At 37.1% G+C, this 27,870-nt stretch overlaps 1 protein-coding gene and 1 long non-coding RNA gene across 2 annotated transcripts in view; one reads left to right on the top strand and one right to left on the bottom strand.

The window, feature by feature from the left end:
• Positions 1 to 137: 137 nt before the first annotated feature.
• LOC132522388 (uncharacterized) lies at positions 138 to 9,891 on the bottom strand. Its single transcript, XR_009541192.1, has 4 exons — positions 9,718 to 9,891; positions 9,036 to 9,246; positions 607 to 689; positions 138 to 272 (listed from the first exon to the last, which is right to left on the bottom strand). It is a non-coding gene; the product is annotated as an uncharacterized LOC132522388 (long non-coding RNA).
• Positions 9,784 to 27,870, top strand: part of RIF1 (replication timing regulatory factor 1) — a 65,180-nt gene continuing 47,093 nt past the window's right edge. Inside the window, exons 1-14 of the mRNA XM_060152929.1 lie at positions 9,784 to 9,899; positions 10,640 to 10,718; positions 12,756 to 12,852; positions 13,957 to 14,084; positions 14,178 to 14,272; positions 15,144 to 15,333; positions 17,075 to 17,167; positions 19,390 to 19,528; positions 21,759 to 21,910; positions 24,543 to 24,660; positions 25,534 to 25,698; positions 26,182 to 26,292; positions 26,965 to 27,027; positions 27,293 to 27,393. Coding sequence (XP_060008912.1) covers positions 9,796 to 9,899; positions 10,640 to 10,718; positions 12,756 to 12,852; positions 13,957 to 14,084; positions 14,178 to 14,272; positions 15,144 to 15,333; positions 17,075 to 17,167; positions 19,390 to 19,528; positions 21,759 to 21,910; positions 24,543 to 24,660; positions 25,534 to 25,698; positions 26,182 to 26,292; positions 26,965 to 27,027; positions 27,293 to 27,393 — 1,635 coding nt within the window. The 5' untranslated portion in view covers positions 9,784 to 9,795. The remainder of the gene's footprint in view (positions 9,900 to 10,639; positions 10,719 to 12,755; positions 12,853 to 13,956; positions 14,085 to 14,177; positions 14,273 to 15,143; positions 15,334 to 17,074; positions 17,168 to 19,389; positions 19,529 to 21,758; positions 21,911 to 24,542; positions 24,661 to 25,533; positions 25,699 to 26,181; positions 26,293 to 26,964; positions 27,028 to 27,292; positions 27,394 to 27,870) is intronic.

The raw sequence follows: 27,870 nt of genomic DNA, 5'->3' as shown, positions 1-27,870 counted from the left end.
AATTCTAAAAGTAAATATTTAAAAATTTCCGAAAAACAAAACAAAACCAAAGTAAGCAGCAGGAGAATATGCAGGTTAATGGCAAACATTTTCAAATGGTAGACCTCCAAAGCAAAAGGTCTATTAACCTGGGCTTCCCTGGTGGCGCAGTGGTTGGGAGTTCGCCTGCCGATGCAGGGGACATGGGTTTGTGCCCCGGTCCGGGAGGATCCCACATGCCGCGGAGCGGCTGGGCCCGTGAGCCATGGCCGCTGAGCCTACGCGTCCGGAGCCTGTGCTCCACAATGGGAGAGGCCACAACAGTGAGAGGCCCGCGTACCGCAAAAAAAAAAAAAAAAAAGGTCTATTAACCTTATTAAACTTCTCAGTGTAACTACCAAATGGCTCTATTCCAAACCAAAAGGTCTAATTACTTAGAACAAAGACCTAAGCGTAATGATCTTATGAAAAATAAACTACTTGGTTATACATCCCAGGCTAAAAGAATACACACAGTAATGAGAATTCAGTGAAAGTAGAGCTCAGGCGGTTGAGACTGACTCACCTGGCAGCTGACCTAATGGCAAAGTTTGGACCAGTAAGTGTACCTGTTGGCCCAGAGCTTACCTGGAATACTGCCAAACGAGTTTTAAAACAATCTTGGTGGAAATTCCAGAATTACCAAAGGATAATGAGACTGCCATTGATATCTGAAATAAAAAGGCAAAGCTGAAATTTACCGCTTACTATAGTAATCTAGAGCTATGCTGGTCAGGCAGAGTCCGAGCAAAGCCAACTACTGGACCCAGGGTTTTTGGGAGGCATGGAGCTCAGGATGGGTGGGCTTTGAGAGGCATAAAAGGGTTGGCGTGATCCTTCAAAGCTTGGTTACTTGCGTGACTATTGTTGACTGGTTGGTACTCAAAGGCATCTTTTCTGGAGTGAATTCATGCCTGATCAGCTGACTGTAATACGCAAGAGGCTAATGATGATCAGTTGGCTTACAAAAGCAGGTTCACGGAGATGAGTTGTGCCTATCAACTGAATGTGTTCTGATTGTGACTTTGTTCTATGGCTACAGAAAAATCGATCTTTCCCTAAATTTGTGAGAATTTCTCATTCTGATTTTCTTACATAACTACAATACAATTATCAAACGTATTTGTTGTAACATATCTTTGTTCAAATTTCATTACTCCTTTAAAGCAAAAAAAATTTTTTTAATTGAAGTATAGTTGATTTATAATATAATATTAGTTTCAGGTGTACAGCATAGTGATTCAATATTTTTGTAGATTATACTCCATTTAAAGTTATTACAAAATAATGGTTATATTTCACTGTGCTGTACATCTTTGCTGCTTATTTCTTTTATACATAGTAGTTTGTATCTCTTAATCCCATACCCCTATCTTGCCCCTACCCTTTTCCCTCTCCCTACTAGTAACCACTTTAAGCACTTCGTTCTCTATATCTGTGGGTCTGTTTCTGTTTTGTTATATATATTTGTGTTATTTTTTAGATTCCTCATATAATTGATAACATAGAGTATTGTCTTTCTGTCTGACATTTCACTAAGCATAATACCCTCTAGGTCCATCCATGTTATTGCAAATGGCACAATTTCATTCTTTTTAATGACTAAGTAATATTGCATTGTGTATATGTATATGTATATATATATTACATCTTATATACTACATCTTCTTTATCCATTCATCTGTTGATGGACACTTGGGTTACTTCCATATCTTGGCTACTGTAAATAATACTGCTATGAATGTTGGAGTGCATGTATCTTTTTGAGTTAGTATTTTTGGTTTATTTTGGATACACACCCAAAAGTGGAATTGCTGGATCACGTGGTAGTTCTATTTTTAGTTTTTTGAGAAACCTCCATACTGTTTTCCATAGTGCCTACACAAAATTACATTTCCACCAACAGCATACAAGGGTACCCTTTTCCCCACTTCCTCGCCAACCTCTATAGACTTTTTGATGGTAGCCATTCTGATAAGTGTGAGGTCATATCTCATTGTGGCTTTGATTTGCATTTTACTAATAATTATTCAATGCTGAAAATGTTTTCATGTGCCTGTTAGCCATCTGTATGTCTTCTTTAGAAAAATGTATTTTCAAGTCTTCTGCCCATATTTTAATCAAGTTGTTTGTGTTTTTGATATTGAGTTGTATGAGTTAAAGCAAAATTTATTGTTTCCAAAATGTACTGATCTATGATCATGCATGCATTTAGTTGTCATGGCTCTTGTATCTTCTTTATTCTGAAACAGTTCCTCTGCTTTCCTTTGTTCCTCATGACCTTGTCATTTGAAGAATATAGGCCAGTTTGTTGTTTGACTTTTTTTTTTAATTAATTAATTTATTTTTGGCTGCATTGGGTCTTCCTTGCTGCACATGGGCTTTCTGTAGTTGCAGCGAGCGGGGGCTACTCTTCATTGTGGTGCGCAGGCTTCTCATTGCAGTGGCTCCTCTTGTGACAGAGCATGGGCTCTAGGCGTGCGGGCTTCAGTAGTTGTGGCGCACAGCCTTAGTTGCTCCACGGCATATGGGATCTTCCCAGACAAGGGCTCGAACCCGTGTCCCCTGCAATGGCAGGCCGATTCTTAACCACTGCACCACCAGGGAAGTCCCTGACTTTTGTTTTTATTGGACATGCTTCAATATGGATTTTTCTGATTCTTTCCTCATGGAGAGATTCAGGTTATGAATTTTTGGTAGGCACACCGTAGAAGTGATGTTGCTTCCCCAGTGAATTACCTCAGGGAATCTCAGTGATACTAGTTTGTGCAAGTTTTGGTGATTTTCATAGGTGTCTCCACTGTAAAGCTGCCATTTATCTCTTCTTATTTGCTTATGAGGAGATACTTTGAGACTGTGCTCCCCATGAGACTTTTGCTCAATGGTTTTTTTTTTTTTTTTTTGCAGTACGTGGGCCTCTCACTGTTGTGGCCTCTCCCGCTGCGGAGCACAGTCTCCGGACGCGCAGGCTCAGCAGCCGTGGCTCATAGGCCCAGCCGCTCTGCGGCATGTGGGATCCTCCCGGACCGGGGCACGAACCCGTGTCCCCTGCATCAGCAGGCTGACTCTCAACCACTGCACCACCAGGGAAGCCCTGCTCAATGGTTTTAACACTTACTGATGATTATTGCCTGAATCGATTATTACTATCATGGTTGCAAAATGGCAATTTCCTAACTCTGTCATTCCTTCTCCTCCCTATATTTTAAGTATCAGTATGGGCTCATGGATTCTTTTTTTATTCAATGGTTTATAATCCACTGTTCCAGATTCAGCCAGTGGGAGCCCTTCAAGCTGGCTCCTGAGTCCTTTAAACATGTTCCCAACATTTTTAAGCACTTGTTTACTTTCTGGCACGAAAAAGATATTCCAGGCTCTTCTCATACTTTCTCAACCCCAGCCCTGGTGTTAGTCATTTCTCTAAGGATGTCTGATTCCTTTTAGTGAAACATTTTTTTCCATTAAAATATTTTGGATTTCACTACATATTAGTAAGTATATAGTTAGCTGACTAGTATTATACAATATAGATGTACCATAATCTATTTAATATGTCCTCATTGGTTGTTTCTAATCTCTTTTTTTTTAAATCAAACAATTCTGCAATGAAATGTCTCCAAACTTTATTTTGTTTATGAATGAGCATATTTGTAGGATAATCGCTTAGAAGTGGAATTTTTGCATCAAAAACTCTGGAAATTTGTAATTTTGATAAATACTGCAAATTGTCCTTCCAAGAGATTGTACCAATTTACATTTCTACCAGTATCATATGAGGGCTGACAATGAAGCTTACAAATTTAGGTCAAAATTCTGTTTTATCCATAGTACACGTCGAGGATTTAAATTTTTCAGTTATATTAGCTTACTAGAATAGGCAGTTTAAGAAAAATTTCCTTAATCCAGTGATCAAGAAAAGTAGAGCATTTAATCATGCCCATGAGTAGCCCTGGTGATGAATTTGAACTGGATTAATTTTCTAAATTTGTGATTATGTTCTTTCTCCAAAAAGGCCTAAAGCATAACAATCAGTCACTATCCCTTTTGGCTCCTCAAGGCTGTCAGTTTCAATTATCTTTGTAGCTTTGAGCTTCTAAAGACTTGTTTTCTCTCCATGAATCTGCTTTGAAATATAGGCAAACAATTTCTGCCATACATGGGTGGGTTTTTTCAAAAATAGATTTTTGTATTCCAATTACAAATAATAGTTAAGAGCTGTCCTACAAAAGTTAAAGAAAACTTGTGCCTTGAACACAGTAGGAATCTCAGACTTTGGTATTGAAAAGAATCATTCAGGTGCATATTAAAAATGCAGATTATTGGACTTGTCTAAGAACTTCTGATTCAGTAGGTCTGAGAGGTATAGACCAGATATTTGCATATAGAGAAGATTTCCGGTGATTCTGATGCAATGATCTTGGAACCACACTTTGAGAAATATAACATTAAATTATTGCTGATGGACTGTAGTCTCATACTTTTAATGTGGGCTAGGAAACCCATTTCAGTGAAAAAGTGGTGGGTTTTTTTGGAGGGGATGGGAAGTATTCATGGTTTTATAACATGTTGTTTTACTTAAACCTGAGAAACCAATGTTTCTATGGCTAACATTTTCTGAATATTTATAGTATGTACACACTCATTGTTTAAGCAGTTTCCATGAATTGATATTAACTTACATATACCTCACAAGCCCATGAGGCAAGTACAATTACTCTCATTTTGCAGCAAAGGAAACTGAGGCACAGAGGTTGAGTGGCTTGCCAGTCACACAGCTAAGAAGTTGTAGGGTCAGGATTCAAACCTTAGCAATCAGCCTCTGTTATACTATGTTGCCCCTCTCTTTTCATTTTAACTTGAAGGGGCTCAATTTTCTCATCCGAAAAGGAGTTGGCTTGGTCCTAAATGGTAGGAGCTCTGCACAGCTCACTGGAAAGCGTGTAACTATATGTACAGATAAAGCCTTTGGTCTGTTAAAGGATTAAAAGCACCTCTTAGTTAATACAATTGTATAATTTTGTGGAGTAGGTCTGAATGCAAAGGTAGTAGATTTCGTGAGGGTCCTGGGGTATGTTATTAGCTATATATTTTTATTGTATCTGAACTAATGATGGGATGAAATAATCCTTAAAAAATTTTTCTTTTACCATCTATTAACTGCTGAAAAGTCCATCATGGGATCTTTTAGCAACACAGGACTAAAAAGCTAAAACAATCTCAAAGACTGCCTTTCTTTAAATGAATCCAGTGAAATAGTTATCATGTTGGGTAATGTTTCAAATGTCTCTCAGAACCCTCATACCCCACAATTTTTAAATGACAAACTTTAAACTAGCTCATGTATTTCAGAAAAAAAAAAAGAAACCATGTGATTTTTCAATTAATGTAATGTATTCATGTATTCATGTAATAAACACCAATTAAATACCTACTATGTGCCAGCATTTGTGCTAGGCACTAGGTAATAATATTTATCATTTACTGGACTTTGATGTTGGTGTTTTTCTTCTCATCTTACTGATGAAGACACGGCAAAGTTAAGCATTTTGGGGGCAGATCTTAAGTTGCACAGTGGCAAAGCAGTATTTCAATCCTCACCAATTTGACTCCAAAACTAGATGCACTGCATTAACTTTAGTAATTTGGATTACAGATGGATACTTTATTTTACTAAATGATTAACTATAGTAAATAGTGAGTTTTCATAGGACTCTTTATATTGAATTTTTCTTACAATGTTCAAGAATAAATCTACCAATGAAAACCATACCCCACAGGGCAGAGCTCATTAAATGTTGATGAATGAATGCAGCTTAAATAGATTAGTTTTGGGTTACACATGACTACAGTAAAGTTCCCTAGTTTACTCTTTAAGCTTCACATTGCTTATTTGTAAATCCAGGAAAAGTACTTCATCTTAGAACCATTGTGAGGAATAAATGAGATCATCTATTAAAACATCTAGCACTCAGTAAAAGCAGTTAAAAAAAAGCAATATTATAATCCTGAAATTATATGTTTAGGCCATAAACTGGGATCCTAGTTGGACAGATCTAAGAATTATGAGGTAAGAAGAATTATTAGGACCACTGGGGCAAGTAGGAGAAAGGAGTCATTGATAGATATGAGATTATATGCTTGATCTTTGTTGAAAAATGTGTGATTAAAGACAAAAATGGGGAAATTAGGCAGGAATATGGGACTGAGGTTGCAAAACTTTTCATCCTGAGGGAGATGTTCTGAGGAGAAACAAAGATATAGGATTGGGAGAGGCAAAGCAGATAGATATTAGTTGAGTGAATATATGAAAGGATGGATGAATTAATGCATGGACAAATCAACAAATTAACTCAAAAATATTCACTGAGTGTCAGGTAGTACAAATTTATTGCTCAGTGGAAGCAGGTCCATGGTGGTGGCTTCAGAATTCCTATAAAAGAGAAGCTTGGGAGTAGCAATCTGGTTGGAAGGGTGTCTGGAGAAGGGTCTAGGTGGTGAATGAGATTTGTCTAGACTTTATAATCTCTTAGTACCTTAGATCAGAAAATACTAAAGAACAGGGAAGGGGCCCTGATTGAGATAATGGCTGGAACTAATTTCCCTCAGGCTAACCCTCAACTCTGCCACTGCAAATGCACAAAACCAAATCAATGGGCTACTCACTTTAACAGGTCTATGTACAAAGCGCTATGTCAGCATGGAGGCAAAAACATTTAATTCTCCATTGGGACAGAGTAGATGAGGGAAGGATTTCATTAAAAGGTGTGATTTTAGTTGACTCATTTATCACACTTGAAAAATCGACTTAATATTCTAAACACAAGGAACAACATAGACCTTCAAAGACATAGAAAAGTTAGAGATCCTGGCAGACTGTTCAGAACCTGGCTTAAGTGGGGGTCAGGCTGGAGGTGAAGCAGTGGCCCAATAATAATAGGCTTGCATGTTATGCCAAGAGTTTTGAAATTCATCCTGATTGATGGGAACTGCTAAATAATCTCAGGCATGGGAGTGACAATGATAAAATATTACATAACATTTTAGGAAGATCACTGTTCTACACATTTGAAAGAGGAGCAAGATGACCACCCCAACCTCTTCTCTATAAATGAGAAATTCGAAAAAAAAAAAAAAAGAATAGAACAAAGGCCCTATACACAAGGAATTTACATTCCAGTGGGGAGAGGCAGACAATAAAAAATAGATATATGATGTAATATCAGATTGTGATAAGTGCTAGAAAGAAGAGTAAAGACGGGTAAGGCACACAAGGATTGAGTGGAGGTACTTGTCTAAAGGCAAACAATGTTCTTTCCACTTATCTCGTAGCTACCATAAAAAATAATAGGGTTTCAAGATCCTCTCTCACTTTCCAACACAACAGCTCCACTATACTGAAATCTCAATGTTGCAAACTTCTCCATGTATTTTATTCATTGTCTAATAACCTCTTTACCTTCTTAAGTATTGTCTTGCCAAAGTCCAGAAAATGAGGAGCAAATTCCCCTCCAAAGGTTAAAGAACTTGTTATCAGGCTGAACTAAAAAGCTGTGTCTGCCATTACTTCTACAGTGTCTCTACACCTCACCCAGACACAGCTTTTCACCATTTCTTGAGTCTTTAATTTCCAGCGGTAGGCTCTGGAAAAACAAAACAAAAACTTGCAGGTCTCCTTCCCTCTCTTCCTTCATCTTTTTATTTGATACATGTTCTGTGTTGAGTGCTTGGTTTCGCAGACATTTTGCTAGATGCAGATAACACAGAGGCGGGCAAACCACAGCCTGAATTCTGGAACTGTGTGGATAAGCAGTTGTACTGTGTGTGGATAAGTAGAGGCTCAAGCCAAGTGCCTGGAACCTGTGAGGCCAGAGTGGAAGGAACAGTTGCTGTTGGGCCTTAAATGCCTGGTTTAAAGTTGATACAATTCTGTGTGCTGTGGAAATTGCTCAGAGGTCTATAAAAAGGTAAGAATTGACTTTCATTAAGGGTATACTGTATTATTTCATTAAGGGTATACTGTATGTATTATTTTCTTCTGACAATTTCAAAGGACTTTACAGGCCATTTAGGAGGGGATTATTCAGCGTTCCTGTTCACTTTGTTGTCTTCACTCAGAGTCATGCACATTAGATACTGAAAAAAACATAACAGCATAATTTTGGTCCTAATACTTTCGTTATCGCTCGCTTGCTTTACTTGTCATTTGCCACGAACTTCATTAGCACTGCGTGTAGGCCCACGGGCGGCAAGTGCATTTTGAGAGGTGCAAGGTTTTATCTGCCTAAAAGTCCAGTGCCCTCCAATCTAATTGGACAAGATTCAATCTGTATCTTTCCGTATTAACCATAATCAGATTTTCATAGAGTAAATAGTTATCGCAATCATTGTTATGAATTAAGTCACACGTATACAACTGATGGAAAACTTGTTCCCTATGAGTACTCAATTTCCAATTCGTTCAAAACACCAGAAATTTTATACAAATCTTTTCGTGTATTTTCTGCATTAAAGTTCTCTGAAAAACAAACAACAACAAAAAACAAAACGGGTATACGGTAGTTTCTCCAAGTGTTAACTGTTAGCCAAGTCCCACCCTTCAACACCTGAGGCCAATTAAAAGAATGCAGATCCTAAACCTACGGAATCACAATGTCTAAGGGCGGGGCCCAGAAGCCAGCAGATTAATCATGAATATCCCCAGGTCATTGTTATGTATTCTTAGAACTTGAGAGCCTCTGGACTCTCCAAACTTTTTTCAGTTAGCTTTCACCTGAACCTGAAGTATTCCTCCTCTATTTTACAGAGGAGGAAGTTGAGGCATAAAAAGGTTGACTAACTTGCTAAGGTCACACTGAACTAGGGTTGGAATCTAGACCAATCTAAACGCAGCTCTTAAACATCACAGTACAGTTATCTCCTGTTGCTAAATGATTTGTTGCTAATACTGCAAGAAGTACTGGACTTGCAGTTTGAAGACGCACTAAATTTAGTCTGGTAAACTTGGGCGATTCACTTACATTTTGAATTTCAAGTCCCTCGCGGGTTAAATACGGGCCAAAACACCCCCACCTGCAAGGTGACCTGAGGGGCAGGGCGGGGCAGCAGGCAGGGAAGGGAGGCGATCGATGACTCCGGCGCGCCGCTGACTGTTGGATTGGCTCGAGCCTCTCCCGCCAGGCCTGTCCTACTCCCGCGCGCTCCGGGGCCCGCCCCCGCCGCCATCTTGGTCTAGGAGGGAGCGGGCCGCACGCGTGAGTAAACAGCCGGAGCCGGGAAAGTCGAGGTCGGGCTGCGTCCGGGTGCTGCAGGGCAGCAGCGGCGAGGACGCAGGCCTATCTTCGTACGTGGGGGTGAATATCGGGGTCACAGTGATAGGCGGCGGGGAACCGTCAGCCTGGCGCAACCTCCGCCCCCTCGCGGTGAGACGCCTCGCTCCCCGGGCTTCTCCCGCCGCCGCGCCGGTCTCCTCCCGCTGTTGAAAGCTGCCCGGGAAACTGGTGGCGGGAGCGGGCCCTGGGCGGAGCGCGGCGTGGGCCTGGGAGCGTGTTGCGGCGCGCAGGCGGAGGTTCGGAGCTTGGGTTTGTGCGCGAGGGGCCCGGGGCGTGGACGCGGTGGCTCTGGGAGGGCGGGGGCGGGCGCGCGCGGCTGGGTCCCGGACTCACGCGGAGCCGGGCGCGCGGGGCTGGGGCCTGGACTCACGCGGGGCCGTCGCGGAGCTGTTTCTGTCGGTCACTGGATTGTCTTCTCTTCCGGTCCGGGCTTCAGGGAGGGGCCGACATGACGGCCCCGGGCCACAGCCCCTTCGTGCCGCTGTTGGAGACTTTGGAAGACCCTTCCGCCTCCCATGGAGAGCAGACCGACGCTTACCTGACTCTGACCAGGTGAGGCCTGCTGGGGGTATGGGGTGGGGCACCCTGGCGGGTCTTGGGGAGGAGATAGTCCGGGTGGGGCACGCGAAGCGAGTTTGTGTATTCTGGAAGTCTGGCAGCTGCGGGGACGCCGGGGTGCGGTGTGGTAGGTGACGTTCCCGGCTGCGGGTGCTGCTGCCCTTAAGGTGCAAGTTTTGAATGAGGAAGCCTGCACGTGTGTCTTGCAAGCGAAGGGTTAAGAAAAGTTTGGTTGGAAGGGAGCGTGCTGGAGTAATGGTTTTTCAGCGTGAGCCACCTGTGTTTCGGGACAGTGGGGGAACCCACAATTGGTTTTTTAATAGAGAGCAATAAACCGAGTTCTCTTTTAATCGCAAGTGCTTCCCACGTTTTTTTTTTCCCCTGCAGACCATGTTTTTCTGAGTTAAATGTAGTTTGGAAATTGTAAGGAAAGGGTAACAACTGGTACAAAGCGATAAAGATTTAGTAAGTTTCTTAGTTTTTAACTAGGGGTAGATTTCCCTGTTTCCTCTTCACATAGGGAAGCTGTCAAAACCTGTGTATAGTGTGGATGCACAAGTTATTCTGAGGGTTTCTTCGTATTTGTATTCTGATATGTTCTTAAGTATCTTAAGCATTGGGTCAATTAATTTGCCCGTGTTCTAACAATGTTTAAAAAGATTATGCAGGTATTTCATAGTTCATTTTTGTGTCTGCTGTTTGCATAAATTTGTGTTCTTTCTGCTTTTCTGAAGTCGTATGACTGGAGAAGATGGAAAAGAAATCATTATAGAAATTGAGAAGAAACTTCCTCAGCTATTCAGAGTTTTAAAGGTATGTATGTATATTTGTTGTAAATAGTTTTTACTTTGTGGGGAAAACAGGTTTTGCCAATTAATTCAAAAACTTTGAGTCTAAAATAAAATAACAGCAGGGTTATTATAGTACTATTTGAGGACTTACAGTGTATCAGGTGCTGTATCAGGTGCTATCTTAATTATCTTGTTTTCTCTCACTTAATCCTCCCTGTCCCAGTGAGGCTAGTCTTTAATCCCCACTTTGCAGAAGAAATTAGTTTCATGTGCCTAAAGTCGGCCGTGGCCACTTGAATCCAAAACTTGCACTCTTAATAGGAAAGCAGTGATCAGAGATTATTTAATCTGTTTTTTTTCTCCTTTTGTAGCAATGTACTTTTAAATAAAATGAATCTGTTGTTTTGTCATTGGTCTACTTGTGTGGGTAACATTCATTTTTTTATCTTCACTCACCCTTAGTTTTTGCCACTCTTGCTTAGTTAAAAAACCGCTTATGGTTATCTTGTTTGCTTGTTTATAGGGAGGTTGTGTAGTTTAACATCAAACTGAGGACCTGTGCTCTTGTCGTCACTTGAGTATACTGTGCCTTTGTGACTTGACTTTCCTTAACACGTAACTTAATTTCCTTGTTTTTAGAATAAAGAGGTTGAACTAAATCTCCAGAGTCCCTTTGAGTTCTTATTTTTGTGACCCTGTTTTTGTGCTTTTAAACGGAAGTATTCTGTCAAGATGTTCATTATACATTTTACCATGATTTCGGGCCAAATGTTGAGGCATTGGGGGTACTACCTTGCCTACTCTTAAATATTCCTGTTATAGTCATCAGTGGTTTTTGTTCATGTAAGCAAGAACTTTATTGTGTAGTAGGTCAAGACTTGTTAATAGTATAAACAATATTAATGGTATTATTTATTGTCCCATTTTTCTTCATTGTCATTTTCCACATTCTTGTAGTGTATTTGTTGTGATGAAGACATGCATAATGTATTTGGTATTTGAAAGCATGTAGGATCAGAAACTCATTTGTATGCGTTTTGAGTCAAGTTGCATTGTTTGTAAATAGGGTTTGTAACTAAAATGCCTAATAATTATTTAGAAGCATGTGGGTGGTTAATAGGAAAATCAAAAGTTGATCACACACATATTAGCTACTATCTAGGAGATATAGTAGTAGCTCTCATCGTCTTAAGTGTTTAAGACTTTGTATCTCAGGGTGTAGTATTTTGGATGTTTGGTTTGATTAATTATGAAAGGGGTGCTCCAAGGAAGTGTCTCTTCTTATATTTGACTACTAACATTTACCATTCTTCTCTGTCAAGAGTAGCAGATAGTCGAGGATTCCTTGGATATTGGATTCAGAGAAATGGGGGGATTTGAAGATAAATCACTTTGGAATGGGAAATGGTACCAAGAATGCAGGGTTACAAGTAAATGTAGGGTTGGGGCAAGACTCCCTTTGACAGGTTTGGGATTTTATAACTTTTACATATAGAATATGCATTGGGCTTTGAATTCCAGATGGTTATGGACTCAAATTCTCCTGTCTGTGAAGTATTGAGATAATGTTTAAAGGTCCTAGCTAAATAATGTTTAAAGGTCCTAGCACTTTAGCTACTTAGTAAATGTTACATTCCAGCTCCTTCCCTCTCTGTTAGAGGTGTTGCTCCACTCCATAGCTAATATGTCAGCTTTTGCCTTTGAGTCTTGCTTTCTTTTTGTGGAAGGGTTTTGCTCCTACTCTTTGTTTCCTGTCTAGTGTCTTCAGCATCTTCCATTTGTTAGCTTTTTTTTTTTTTTTTTTTTGCTTTCAGATGTGTGGAGATGTTCTTTTCCTTTTAAGAAAAATATTCTTTATTTAGCTGATCTCTACCTAGTTTCCTTCTTTCTTTGCCAAGGTGTATCCATGGCCTCCTGATCTTAATCCTTTTTAATCTGCTCTCAAAGATCAGTTGATTGTTGGAATTAAAATGTAATTTTGTTTTTAATCAACTTTTGCTGTCTAAAAATTAATTTACAGTTGTACTTGTTTGTAACAAATGTTATTTTGTTTTCGAAGACTCACATTGCCAGTCAAAACTCAGAGCTCAGTAGTGCTGCTCTGCAGGCCTTGGGGTTTTGCTTATATAATCCGAAAATTACCTCTGGATTATCAGGTAAATTTATTGTGATATAGTATTTTTAGAGTTTATAGTTTGATACTGTTAAAAGTACTGTTACCTCTCTATTAGTTTCATAACCTGTAGTTTAGGATTTGCTTCTGAGAAAGTGTTTAGGTTATATCATTGTTGGAAGGTTTCTTTTCCTTAGATGTAGTTCTGACTGTGTTACCATAAGGTTTGCTGTAAAAGAAAATAAAATAAGCCTATTTAAAAATAATTGTTGCAAAAACTGAACCTTGTCCTTTATAAAAACACACCTGCTTTGGAAGTTTATAATTAGATGGAATTAATTTTGGAAGTTAGATGGTCATTTATTTTACACAAGCATGTGTTAAGGAACATGCTGTAATTTGAAAAGTTCTTTCACCTAGTGGTAAATGAGATAATTTGGAGCTAAAAGTGGTAATGAAAGCACAGGATCTGATGCTTTTCTGAGTTTTCAAGCATCCTTGGCCCTCTGTATCCTTGGATGCAGAACCCACGGATGTGGAAGGCATAAGGGACATGAGCATCTCTTGGATTTTGATATTCCTGAGAGGGGGTCCTAGAACCAGTTTCCCATGGATATCAGGGAGGATTGTGATCTTAATTATCGTTCTGTAAGTAGCTTGTCATGGTAAAGGAAACCTGGGAGGTGATCTTTAGAGAGAGGAAATTAGGAATAGGGATTAAGGATATCAGAAAGTTGTTACCATCTTTTTTTTCTGAGGAAAAAGTTTCTGCTTTTTTTATATATAGAAATGTTAGCCATCTAAAGTAGGAGTTGTTCATTTTGGAGCAGAGATAAAGGATTCATAATGTCTTGCCAAAAATTGACTTGTATGTTCATACCTAATAATAAGACCTTATAGAAATATTTTAGTTGAAAAATATCTGATTTAGAGGCTACTATCTGTTTTCTCTGAGAATACCTTCCCTCTGACCTGAGTTTCGTGTTTTGGGAAGAAGTTTGATATCAGCATTGGTTCTCTGGTCCTTTTCTCTGGATATGCATTTAACTTTTTGACACTGAAGGGAACAGGATTTTTCTCTGTTTTTCTGTTAGAGATTTTAAAGGATGTAAATGATTCCACATAATTAAAACTGCTTATTTTTCAGAGACAAATATTCAAGAACTGCTTTCAAAACTGAATGATATTGTTAAGAATTCAGATAAAAATGTACGTACTAGGGCACTTTGGGTGATATCCAAACAGACGTTTCCCACTGAAGTTGTTGGCAAAGTAGTGAGTATAGTTTTTGTATATGTCTTCTTAACCACATGCCAGTTAAAAACTTCAGACTTACTCGATTTGTATTTATTTGGTTCTGTCTTTCAGGTATCAAGTATAATTGATTCATTAGAAATAGTCTTTAATAGAGGAGAGATGCATTCTGCTGTTGTGGATTATGAAGCATTAAATGTCATCATAAGGTATGAGTTTGTATGCTATGGAATTTAGAAGAACAGTTTCAGTAAATTTAGAATTTACTTTAAGGAGTAGTCTTTTGGGACTTGAATTTGAGTTAAACATTAAAAGAAGGAAATGTCTTCTAGACTAAAAGCAAGTAACAAGAAGAAGGAAGTAGATGTGCATAAGTTACTAGGTTTCTTTATTTTTACTGAGACAGTCCTTAAAATACAGCCTTGGTTCTGCTGCTACTGCTAACACACTTCTGGTTTTAAAAATTATTTCTGTTAAAGCTTTTGCAAGAGTTTAAAAAATAATACAGACTTTTACGTGAGCTGTAACAGGCATTTAGGAAAGCATTAAATAATTCCTAGCAGCAGATGAGGGGAACAGGAAAATCCCCTGTCTTCTTCCTACACATCCTTGCTTTTCATAATGGATATGCTGACAGCATGAACTGTTGATGTGCTTTGCCTTAACTTGTTTTTCATTCTTTGAAAGTTTTCTTTAGTTGTTGAGCTCTATATTTTAACTACTTAGTGTTCTGATGCCCTGATTGATGTTCACAGTGTATCATGGTTCTCTGCTGTCCTGTCTTATAAGAATATTGAACTTAATTCTGTAAAAATAATTAGTATTTACATTTTTTTAATCTGAAGGAAAGATAATACGTTCTCCTTATTTGAAAAGTTTATTAAAATAATAGGGAAGTCTACAAATTAGCAATTAAAAATTAGATCTATTTTTGTGTGTGTATATATGTGTATATAGTATTGTAAAACAGTTGGACCATACTATGCATATTTCTGCATACTTGTGTACTGTATATTTTCCTGGTACTTTAGACGTAAAAGGTGAGGTCAAACTAATTTAGTCGTTGATTTCTCTACACAGGCTAATTGAACAAGCCCCAATTCAAATGGGAGAAGAGTCAATTAGATGGGCAAAATTGGTCATACCATTAGTGGTTCATTCGGCCCAAAAGGTACATTTGCGGGGAGCTACTGCTCTAGAGATGGGAATGCCGTTGTTACTTCAGAAACAACAAGAAATAGCATCTATCACAGAGCAGCTTATGACTACTGTAAGTAATACTTGAAGGATTTTTTGGATACTGCATTGTAAGGTTTTGCACCAAGCTTAGGGCTCATATTGGTGTAATTGTTCTATGATCTAGGAAGTTCCTCTTTGAATTAATACAAAGAATTGTTTAAGTTAATGTAGTCACACTGATCCTATATTATAGTAAGGAAGGGAGCTGTCTATTCAGTGTTACTACAATCCAGGCATTTTACCCCATCCCCAACGAATGGTGATTGCAAGAAATTGCATTTTTGGAAAAGGGAGAACATTAACTGATTCATCGCTATCTGGATTGTTATAGCATAATCCCAGTAGATACAAATTTAATGCACACAAGTGCATCTAGTGTGTACAGTTTCCTAAAGTTATTACTTACCCCAGGTTTTAGGTTTTTCAACCTTTCTCATATTTATTGAGCACCTGTTATATACTGGACATTGTTTTAGGTACTGTGTGTATAGCAGTGAACAAAAGCAACTTGTGGAGCTTATTTTCTAGTGGGAGAGATAATAAAGTATATAGTATATTTAGTAAAGAGCATTAATGGAAAACAGCAAGGACCGGATGGAAAGTGCCATCGGAGAGGAAGGGTGAGGTGGTCAGGGAAGGAAAAAGAATAGGTTATTTGAAAGGTGATTTGAAGGTGATATAGGAGTTAGCTACCTGAATAATATGCAGTAAGCTCATTTGAGGCAGGAGGAACCATGAGCGCAAAAGGCCTTGCTCTGATATGAGTACTTGGTTGTGTTCAGCGAACACTGGGCAGTAGGATAGAGCGATGAGGATGAGAGGAGGAGGAGATGATACCAGAAACAGGGCCAAATCACATAGGACCTCGGGGGCCATTGTAAGGCATTTGGTTTTTACTCTGGGTTATATTGAAAACCGTATTTGAAGCTTTTGAGTCTACAAGTGATATGCATACTTTGGTTTTAAAGGGATCAGTTTGCGTTGAGAAAAAAAAACTCTACGTAGGAACAGGGAGACTAGTTGGGAGACATTACAGTAATCCAGGAGGTGGTGGAGATGTCCAGATTCTAAAACCTGGGGTTTTGTTTATTTTTTAAAATTCAGGATGCCTCATGGTAAGGTTTGGAGTCTAAAAGTGACGCCAGTGTCTTTGTAAGTTTTTTTAATTGATAAATTTATTTCTTAAGAGCGTATACAGTCAGCCCTTGAACAACTTGAGTTTAATCCTTGTATAATTCATAGTCGGCCCTCTGTAGTCATGGTTCCTCTGCATCCTTGGATTCAACCAACCACGGACTGTGCAGTACTGTAGTATTTACTACTGAAAAATATCTGAGTATAAGTAGAACGCACAGTTAAAATTCACATTGTCCAGGGGTCCACTGTATAAAATTCTTAATAAATTTGAACTTAAATTTTCTTAGATGTGTTACCCATGAAGCTATTAATTTTTAACGATAGAGTGAGTGGTTAAAGCATTATCATTTGAACTCTAATGATAAGCAAGCTGAAGTTTTTAGGGGAAAGTATATTGGTAGGGAAAAAAACTGTTGATGGATGGAAGAATGGCCAGATATGTGATAAGACAAGCATAGTAAAATGTTAGTGGTATTTATACTTGGATATTTACTGTAAAACTCCATCAGCTTTGCTATATATGTGAAAGTTTTCCTGATAAAATCTGGGAAAAGTTACTTTGCTGAGATCAATTTAATACTGCATTCTTTTTCTTTCCAAGAGTCTTTGGTAAATATTTTTGCTTTGGTTTTTAGAAATTACTTTCGGAACTCCAGAAGCTATTTATGAGTAAAAATGAGACTTACGTGTTAAAATTATGGCCTTTGTTTGTCAAACTGCTTGGGAAGGTAAGTACACAGTTAATGAACAGTTTTTACATGCCAGACCCTTTAATTTCTTAACTTTCCATAGTACAGTTGATCCTCATTATTCATGCATGCCGTATATGAAAATTACTAAAATTTATTTGTTAACCCAACATCAGTATTTGTGCTGCTTTTGCAGTCAATTGTAGGCACGTGTAGTGGCAAAAAATTTGAGTCCTGCAGCATGCATGTTCCCACCTGAGGTTGAGCAAGGTTACGTTCTGCCTTTTTGCTTCAATTCTTAATGTCCTTTAAGCAAATGTCCATTTCATGATCCATTTGATGCCACATTTTTCACGTTTCATGCTTTTTCTTGGTGATTTCAGTTGTAAATGGCCCCAAAATGTAGTGCTGAAGTGCTGTCTGTGGTTGCTAAGCAGCGGAAGGCTATGATGTGCCTTAAGGGGGAAATACATGTGCTAGATAGACTGTTCAGGTGTGAGTTACAGTGCTGTCCGCTGTGAGTTCAATGTTAGTGAATCAACAAGATGTCTTTAAACCAAAACAAACATAAAACAAGGTTGTGTGTCAAATGGTCGATGAAAATGTGATCAGAGGCTTGCAGGAACCTAACCCTGCATTTTCCCTACAAGCCATGGCTCAGTATTTGCTAATACAGTGTCAAGGCAACTTTATAGAACATAACTATGGTGAATAATGAGAATCAACTGTATGTTCTATCTTTAAGCCAGGTTTTTTTGAGGGGGTGGAGTTGTGATTTTCTTTATTGTGGTAAATAAACATAACATTTATCATAATCATCCTAAGTATACAGTTCAGTGGCACTAAAAGCATTTACAGTTGTGTAAACATCACCAGTGTCTACACCCAGAACTTTTTCATCATCCCCAACAAAAACTATACATGTTACATAAACATTGACTCCCTCTGCCCCTCCCTCTGCAGCCTCTCATAACCTCCATTCTGCTTTTTCTCTGGATTTGCTAATTCATAAATTTTGATCTTTGATCCATTTCGAGTTTATTTTAATATATGGTGTAAGGCAAGGGTCCAGCTTCATTTTTTTGCATGTGGATACTCAATTTTCCAAACACCATTTGTTAAAAAGACTGTTTTTTGTTGAGTGGTCTTTGCACTCTTGTTGAAAATCAGTTGACAGTGTATGTGAGAGTATTTTTGGGATCTCTATTCCATTGGTCTGTTATGTTTCTCCTTATGCCATTACCATATGCTTTAATTACTGTTGCAGTAGGTTTGGAAGTCAAGGAAGTGAGTCTTCCAACTTTATAATTTTTTTTTCACAATTGTTTTGGCTATTTGGGGCTCTTTGCAATTCCATAATGAACTTTTGAAGATCAGCTTTTATTTTTCAGTGAAAAACGCCTTTGGAATTTGATAGAGATTGTGTGGAATTTGTAGATTGCTTTGGGTAGTATTGACATTTTAATGATATTAAATCTTCCTATTCATGAACACTGGATGGTTTTCCATTTATTTAGGCCTTTTCAAATATACTGTGTAGGTTTTAGTTTAAAAGTCTTTCACCTCTGATTAGATTTATTTCTAAGTGTTTAACTGTTTTAGGTGCTATTGTAAATGGAATTGCTTTCCTGATTTCCTTTTTAGATCACTCATTGCTGTTGTATAGAACCACAACTGATTTTTGTGTGTTGGTCTTGTACTCTGCAACATTGCTGAAATGATTTTATTGGCTCTAGTAGCTTTCTTGTGGATTTTTGTGAATTTCTAAGCCAGTTGTTTTTGTTACATTTATATTCTGTTCAGGTTATGTGTGGACTACAGTCACTTATGACTATTAAAGTTCTTTTTGTGTGTTTTTTCTTGGGATGCATTGTTTACTTGTCATTTATCCATCTTTTACTTAACTGTTTTTCCTGCCTGTTTCAGTGTATTTGAAAAGATTATTAGTTTGAATTTCTTATTTTTCTTTAATATTGATTTTTTCATATGAATACTTTTTTTAATATGTTGGTAAAATTTTGGATTTATCACATTTCTGATATTCTCTAACGTTTTAGAAATGTGTATTATGCATTACCTATTTCATGGAGCTTTATATTTTGTGATGCAGAATTTTGCATACAAAATTCAGTACTTTAAAAAGTTTAAATTCCTTAGATTTTACATAGTTAACACTGGGTGAGTTAGATAAATGAATGATGATAGTGCCTATATATTGTTTCAGGCAGGTAAGTAACTTCTTAATGATTCTTCTTTTTTAGACCTTGCATCGAAGTGGGAGTTTCATCAATTCTCTATTACAGCTAGAAGAACTGGGATTTCGTAGTGGAGCACCCATGATTAAAAAAATAGCTTTTATTGCTTGGAAGAGTTTAATAGATAATTTTGCTTTAAATCCAGGTAAGTAATATTTAAAAATTCGATTTTTTATGGCTTAAGATGAAAAACAAAGCTCTTCTGATTTTTTTTGGGGGGGGGGCGCTTTATATCGAATATTTACCTATCATTGAATATTATTTTAGGGGAATAAACTTGTGGCTAAAAGTAGAATTCAAAGGCCAGGCATTATTGAAAATCACAGATATAAAGTTTATTTTACACTATTTCAAAAACTGAACAAAGTGACAGATGCTGTTTGTGGCTTTCTTAGTGAATTCCAGCACTTAGTTGAGCTTTTACATACTTCTTATTTAATCATCACAGTAGACCTTAGATGGTAAGCATTATCGCTTTTTTCAGAAGATTAAGTAGTTCATCAAAGGTCACACAGCCAATAGATGATAGCAAACAATTTTGATTGCTATGGAATCAAAGTATCAGAGACAGAGGAACTTTTTTTCAGGATCTTTAGAACAGCGCCTGATAGTGGGCTAACATTAATATGTAGAAGTGATTCCTTTTGATGTGCCCTACCCTTATCTTTTTATTGTTCACTGGAAGTGCTTAATATATATACGTGCGAAAGTATTTCGCCCAAAAGTGGGTCAGTATGAGTACCTACTTAACTGGGTAGTTAATCTTAGGTATAATTGATAGTTTACAAGATCTGCTAAATAATGTTGATTTCATCCTATGTTTTCCCTTGCCAAAGACCATTAATCCCTTTTAAAATGTGTTTTGTAAATAACTATTTGCATTAACTACAACTACTTTTATTGAAAATATTGCCAGACACAGATTTTAATTGGAAATGTCACCTTTTTTTGGTTATTGTTTATGAACCTCAGTGTGAGGTATCCAGGATTAAATCTGGTGGAATTATGTATAGTTGTGTTAAAGCGTAAAATAGGAGAGTGACTTAAAGAAGGTAAATAAAATGCTGTCTCATTTGAAGTAAGTCAAGAGCTAGAGAGTCTATGACTGGTATTATGGATCCAGGAAGTCATTAAGGAATCAGATGCCTATCTTTTTCTGTTGTCATCTTCAGTATGCCTTAATTGCAGACTACAGGAAGGAGGGGAAGGCAGAAGGGGCAAAAATGAGCTTCTTTGCAGCTGAGTCAGCCATCTGTAAACAACATTTCAGAAATTCCATATACAGTTCCACTTAAAAATCTCATTGGGAGAATGGCTAAATGGGAAACTAGATAAAGTAGTCAAAGAGTAGATACCCATCACTGTTCTGAGTGAAAGCAGATCTTGTAACTAAAAGAGAATGGGGTATTGCACAGCAGTTGTTGGTGTTCTCCTCCTCTCATAGATAGGAATTCAGAAAGGATTAGAGGATTTGTTTCCACAGTGGTCTGACTTCATTTTCTTCTTATAAAAATGTTAATTGAAAGATGAATGGCAGAATACTTGTAAGAAACATTGATCAATGTTATTCCACCAAATACATGACAGATGCTTCACAGTCCTTTTCAAGTCTTTCTGATAAGTTGATTTAGCACAGACTGTATTATTTTATATATCCTCCCATCACTGATGTAGTAAACACTTCAGGTATAAATATTTTGTTTAAGTGTATTTAGTGTTTGTGTGGAATTTAAGCAATCTGATTATCGCTAATGTAGAGTAGAACTAAATCTAAATGAATATTTAGATTTCCAAAATCTCATTAATTGCACCAACAGTTAAAGTGTTTGATAAAATAAATTACTGGTAATGACAACTTTTTTTGAGGTAAAAATATACCTCTATTTTTTAATCTGTAAAATGGGGATAATGAGAATACTAAAGCAGCTTAGAAAGAGTTTCTCAACATTTTAGTTTATTAGGCTGGACAGTTTGTTGTGGAGAACTGCCCTGTGTGTTAGAGGAAGTTTAGCAGCATCCCTGGATGCAGCCCACTAGATACCAGTAGCAGTCTCTGTATCCCTGCCTCTCAGTTGTAACCAAAAATATTGCAGACATTGCTAAATGGTGGAAAAATCACCCCTGGCACACAGTATCTAATAAATATTAGTTATTATTTTTTAAAATAAGCCTTAAGTATTGTGACCTGGTCATACTAAAGTTTGTCAAGATGAAAATTTTGGGTAGAACAGGAACAGCTGGTAATTAAAAAAAAATTTTTTTTTAAATCTATTCTCTTGCTATAGTAGGCTGTTGCATACTATCATTCTTAAAGTTTAATCTTTACCTCTTTAATGTTTTTACCTGGGTGCTAATTTTTTTTTTTTTTTTTTAAGAAATACTATGTAGTGCAAAAAGACTGAAGTTGTTAATGCAGCCTTTGAGTTCTATCCATGTGAGAACAGAAACTCTAGCGCTGACAAAACTAGAAGTCTGGTGGTATTTATTGATGAGACTAGGACCTCATCTTCCTGCTAATTTTGAACAGGTAACATTAAAGTGTTGATTACAATACTTTATGTGTTTTTTTTATTAATGTGTTCTTAGATTCTTACCAATTTAATCTTTCAGTGCTGTTTTTGCTGTTAGCAGAGCACGTTATATAAAAGATTTTTTCACCCAGACACAGAACTTGAGTTCATTTTCCTCAAAGGATACTCTCCAGTCATCTGAAATGGAGCATCTAAAACCTTTTTAATCAGTAACACTCAAATATTCTTACTCTAGAGGCATCATGAAAGATTTTTTTTAAAGGAATTGCATGTGACTTAGAATATAATTGAGAGTAGAGTCAGCATTACGTAATGAAATAGAAATCATGTGCTACACAGAGTTGGATCAATTCTAATTTTTTGTATCTCCTTTTTCCAGGCTACATAGTGATAACCAATCATTTAATCCCATTGTAGCTTTTCATTATTGTTACATGTGAGTTTTACAGATTCCTTTAGATTTTGATATCCTTGCTGCATTTAAACATGAAAGCTTAATCTTATTTTTGTTTAAGTAAAAAAGGTTAGTCCTGATAACTCCTTTTATCTTTTTTTGATTTATTTTTTATTGAAGTATAGTCAATTTACATGTTGTATTAGTTTCTGATGTACAGCAAAGTAATTCAGTTATATACATATATTTTTCATATTTTCCATTATTTAGTACAGGATATTGAATATAGTTCCTTGTGCTATACAGTAGGACCTTGTTGTTTATCCTTTCTATATATAATAGTTTGCATCTGCTAATCCCAAACTCCCATTCTTTGTTGTCTTTTTGTTTTGTTTATGGTTTCCTTTATGGTACAGAAGCTTGTAAGTTTGATTAGCTCCCATTCGTTTATTTTTGCTTTTATTTCTGTTGCCTTGGGAGACTGACCTAAGAAAACATTGCTATAGTTTATGTCAGAGAATGTTTTGCCTATGTTCTCTTCTAGGAGTTTTATGGTGTCATGTCTTGTATGTAAGTCTTTAAATTATTTTGAGTTTATTTTTGTGTATGGTGTGAGGGAGTGTTATAACTTCATTGATTTACCTGTGGCTTCCAACTTTTCCAACACCACTTGCTGAAGAGACTATCTTTTCTCCATTGTATATTCTTGACTCCTTTGTCGAAGATTAATTGACCATAAGTGTGGGTTTATTTCTGGACTCTGTATCCTGTTCCATTGATCTATATGTCTGTTTTTGTGCCAATACCATGCTGTTTTGATAACTTTGTAGCTTTGTAGTATAGTCTGAAGTCTGGGAGGGTTATGCCTCCTGCTTTGTTCTTTTTCCTCAGGATTGCTCTGGCAATTCTAGGTCTTTTATGGTTCCATATAAATTTTAAGATTATTCTAGTTCTGTAAAAAATGCCATGGGTAATTTAATAGGGATCCCACTAAATCTAGATTGCTTTGGGTAGTATGGCCACTTTAACAATATTAGTTCTTTCAATCCAAGGGCATGGGATATCTTTCCATTTCTTTAAATCATCATTAATGTTTTATAGCTCTTGGCATATAGGACTTTTACCTCCTTGGTTAGGTTTATTCCTAAGTTTTTGGGGTTTTTTTTTAACTTTTTAATTTTATATTGGAGTATAGTTGATTAACAATGTTGTGATAGTTTCAGGTGTACAACAAGTATTTTATTTTTTGATGTGATTTTAAAAGGGTTTTTTTTTTTACTTTCTGATGTTTCAATGTTAGTGTAAAGAAATGCAACAGATTTCTGTATGTCATTCTTGTATCCTGCGTACCTTGCTGTTTATCAGTTCTTCCTCAAGTATTGGATTTTTTTTAGGAAGTTCTCTTTAAATTTTTAATTGCTTAATACATTGAAGTTTTTAAACTTGATAGAGCATGAACTGATTAAACTTGGGCATTGATTGTAACTTGTAACTGGGGTCATAATTTTTTCAAATTCTACCATTTTAAGTTCCTAGTAGGCTGATCTTACCCAGTTGTCCCACCCATTCCTTGGCATAATCTACTCATTGGCTACATTTGACAGGTATTGGAATGATCTTAGAAATAAGCTTGGAGTTGTCTTAGTTCATATTTTCTTAAGGTGTTTTTTAAAATGTTTAAAATGGTCTGTCTACCAATAGCATTAAAACTCATGTAGATGTTATTTGTAAAAGCTGTAAAAGCTATTTATGTGTATAATTTTCCATCTGGAATGTAGAGTTGAAATTTATAGATAGTACAAATTTAGGGCAAATATATTTGTAATAAAAATTTTCACTTTTCCAAGTTTCAGTTTTTACCCTCTGCATCAAAAAGGCCAATAAAATTTCAACATATCAAAACAATTGAGATCGCTTCTTAAGGATATTTAACTGCAAGACTTTTTTTTTTTTTTGCGGTACGCGGGCCTCTCACTGTTGTGGCCTCTCCTGTTGCAGAGCACAGGCTCCGGACGCGCAGGCCCAGCGGCCATGGCTCAAGGGCCCAGCCGCTCCGTGGCATGTGGGATCTTCCCGGACCAGGGCACAAACCCGTGTCCCCTGCATCGGCCGGCGGACTTGCAACCACTGCGCCACCAGGGAAGCCCCTATGCAAGACTTTAAAAAGATAGGACAGTTATACATATTTACAGATTCAGTTCCCTCCATCTCTTTCTCTTTTTAAACCCCAATAGGTCTGTGTGCCTCTGATTCAAAGCACAATAAGCATTGATTCTAATGCTTCACCTCAAGGCAGTTCATCTCGTGTAGCTACTTCTCCAGCTTTAAATCCTGCGACCCCTGTACACAAAGGTAAGAGATAGACCTACTTGGGGTTTTTTTTCTTTATTTTTACAAAAAGGCTTTGAATCAAGGCTTTGCTCCATGTAATTCACATAATTTTGGCTGCCTTGTCACAAAATCGTTTTGTTTGTTTTCTGTATGTGTTACTGTGTACTGCTGTCATTGTATTGTAGTTGGATAAGATCAACTTTTTTCCACTACATTATATGAAGTGCATTACAGACTCTTAACGTTTGTTTCAGAATTAGAATATTAAAGTTATAATTTAAAATGTCAGATCTTAACAGATGTAAGGAATTTGGCTTAGTATGTATATCAGTGAAAGAAAATTATTTGCTGTTCCTATTTTTTTTTTTTTTTGCGGTACATGGGCCTCTCACCGTTGTGGCCTCTCCCGTTGCGGAGCACAGGCTCCGGACGTGCAGGCTCAGCGGCCATGGCTCACGGGCCCAGCCGCTCCGTGGCATGTGGGATCTTCCCGGACTGGGGCACGAACCCGCGTCCCGTGCATCGGCAGGCAGACTCTTAACCACTGCGCCACCAGGGAAGCCCTGCTGTTCCTATTTTACGTTAACTTTTCTGAGTCAAATTTTTATATTTTAAGTTTTAGGAATGCCTGCATATTAATGTTAAGGTATGGATTAATGTCTGAGAATTCATTTAAATTGTGTGTGACACTAGTCTTGTTCTTAACCTAGTAAGATTAGTATTTAATTAGGAACTCTGTTGTGGGCTTTAAACAAAAACTCTTCAACTTTTATTGAAAAACAAATTATTTACTTTTAAAAGTACATTGCATTGAAATGAAGTAAACAAAATATATTTATTTGGGTAACTAATTCAATCGTACATAACTTAGCAATTTTGTTTGTTTGTTTAAAGGTGCTTCTCCGTATGGAACTCCCCGGATGAACTTGAGTTCAAATTTTGGTGGAATGGCCACAATCCCCTCTATACAAGTTTTGGGGCTTGAAATGTTGCTTCATTTTTTGTTGGGTCCAGAAGTCTTGAGTTTTGCTAAGCAAAACAAACTTATGCTGAGCTTAGGTATTTAATTGTTTTTAAAATCATTTCAATTACTAACACAGTTCAGAACACTGTACTTTGGGGTGAGGAAAGAGATTTTATAAATCTTCTTTTTTATAAATTTATTTATTTATTTTTGGCTGCATTTGGTCTTCATTGCTGCGTGTGGGTTTTCTCTAGTTAACGGCGAGTGGGGCTACTCTTCCTTGTGTGCGGGCTGCTCATTGCGGTGGCTTCCATTGTTGTGGAGCACGGGCTCTAGGCGCACAGGCTTCAGTAGTTGTGGCTGAGCGCGGGCTTATTTGCTCAGCATGTGGGATCTTCTGGGACCAGGGCTCGAACCCGTGTCCCCTGCATTGGCAGGCAGATTCTTAACCACTGCGCCACCAGGGAAGTCCCTAAATCTTTTTCATAGAAAACGTATCAGACCACCTAACATTTTACATCGAGAAATTTATTTCATAAAGCTTTGGTTTTGCATAATTGTCTTTTTTTCTCTTTTAGAGCGACTTGAACATCCGTTAATCAGCAGCTCTTCTTTTTTTTCCAAACATGCAAATACATTTATCACTGCTGTTCGTGATAGCTTTGTTGCAATTAGAAAAGATGCTTCTGGTAAATGTTTGAGAAGATTTTTATTATTTAAACCTGTGTTTAAAAAGAAAAAATAGTAAATGTTTATATAGTGCCACCTGTTTCCAGATTGTGCTGCAGGAGCTTTACATATAATTCATTGAATCCTCACAGCAACCTTCTGTGTTAGCCTATTTTGCCGATAAGGGATTGTGTTGTACTGAGGAGTAAATAACTTTTGCAAAGTTACATAGTAAGTGATGGAGCTATGATTGATACCTAGGCTCTGTGATTTTAGTATCTACACCTAAACTCCTGTGTTCTAAAGCCTATCAAGTAATGATGACAGGTTTTAAAAATTAAATAGTTTGCTATTGTACTGGTTGGAAAATTTTTTTCTAGTGGCTTTCAGGTATCCTTCTCAGTCTTTAATCCTTGTCTCAAAAGTGAAAGGTTTTCAATACAGAAAATACAGTCGATGAAAAAAAAGAATTACCCTGAGTATGTTAACAGTCCTTTTGAAAAATATTTCTTTAAACAAAAATGAGGTGAATAGTGTATTGTAAACTGATTACAAGGTTGACTATTACAAGGAGAATTATATTTTAAATTTTTAAGTATTGCTCAATTTATTTCTGTAGTATAAGCTTGAAAGGGAGAGCTTTTGTAGTCATATCTATTTCATTCTAAAGTACCTTTTATTTTGTTTGGCAGATGCAATTGTCAATGCTATTTGGAAGGAGCTAGTTAGCTTGGTGAAGTCAGTTATTGAATCTGGTAAGCACTATAATGATCAAAAGATTTTTATAGCACTCAGTGAATTGTTTGGCTTTCATATATAAAATTAATTTTAAAATCCTTTTTTGAAGTATCTTATCTTCCAGACTTCACCTTTAAACAAAGCACTTTATTTAGTAAGAAAAAACAAAAAAATTACTTTTTAATAGCTCTCTGAGTATATATTTTTACCCCTGAAAAGACTGTATTTTCACCCCTAAAAATACATGTTTAGAACTGTACCCCTCCTTTTCCTTTTTGATAGGTAACAAAAAAGAGAGACCAGGTTCTGAAGTTTTGACTCTTCTATTAAAATCTTTGGAAAGCATAGTGAAGTCAGAAGTATTTCCTGTATTGAAAACACTGGTAAGTATAAGACCTATATGTGCTGGAATTTTAAAACCATATTCTGAAATTGAATTTTATATTGAAGGTACTACCACAGATCAGGATTTGGGAAAATATTTTATATCAAGTACTTATCAGCCATTTGGCCCTTTAGTAAATGCTGTTCCATTGACTAAATAGAGTCATTTGAAACCTTCTTAATAAAGTAAATGATGACATTGGCAACTATAGAAATCTTCCAGTGTCATAGGAAAAAGAATAGGCCGTACAGAGAAAATGGGATAAGGGGCATTAAACTTGAACTGAAGAAACTCGGATGAACACTAATTTTGTGACAAGATTGCTGGGTTCCACTGATTGTTAGTATGTACATTTAAAAAAATATCTGGTGATAATCTTGGAGAGCTTTTGCATTTTAAATATATCCTACATAGTAGAGAGGGAAAAAGTGAATTGGATATACTTTTTGTAATAGTGAGTTTCCCAAAATAAACT

The sequence above is a fragment of the Lagenorhynchus albirostris genome, chromosome 6 (assembly GCF_949774975.1).
Source record: "Lagenorhynchus albirostris chromosome 6, mLagAlb1.1, whole genome shotgun sequence".
Classification (NCBI taxonomy): domain Eukaryota; kingdom Metazoa; phylum Chordata; class Mammalia; order Artiodactyla; family Delphinidae; genus Lagenorhynchus; species Lagenorhynchus albirostris.
This window is presented reverse-complemented; position numbering and strand designations above follow the sequence as displayed.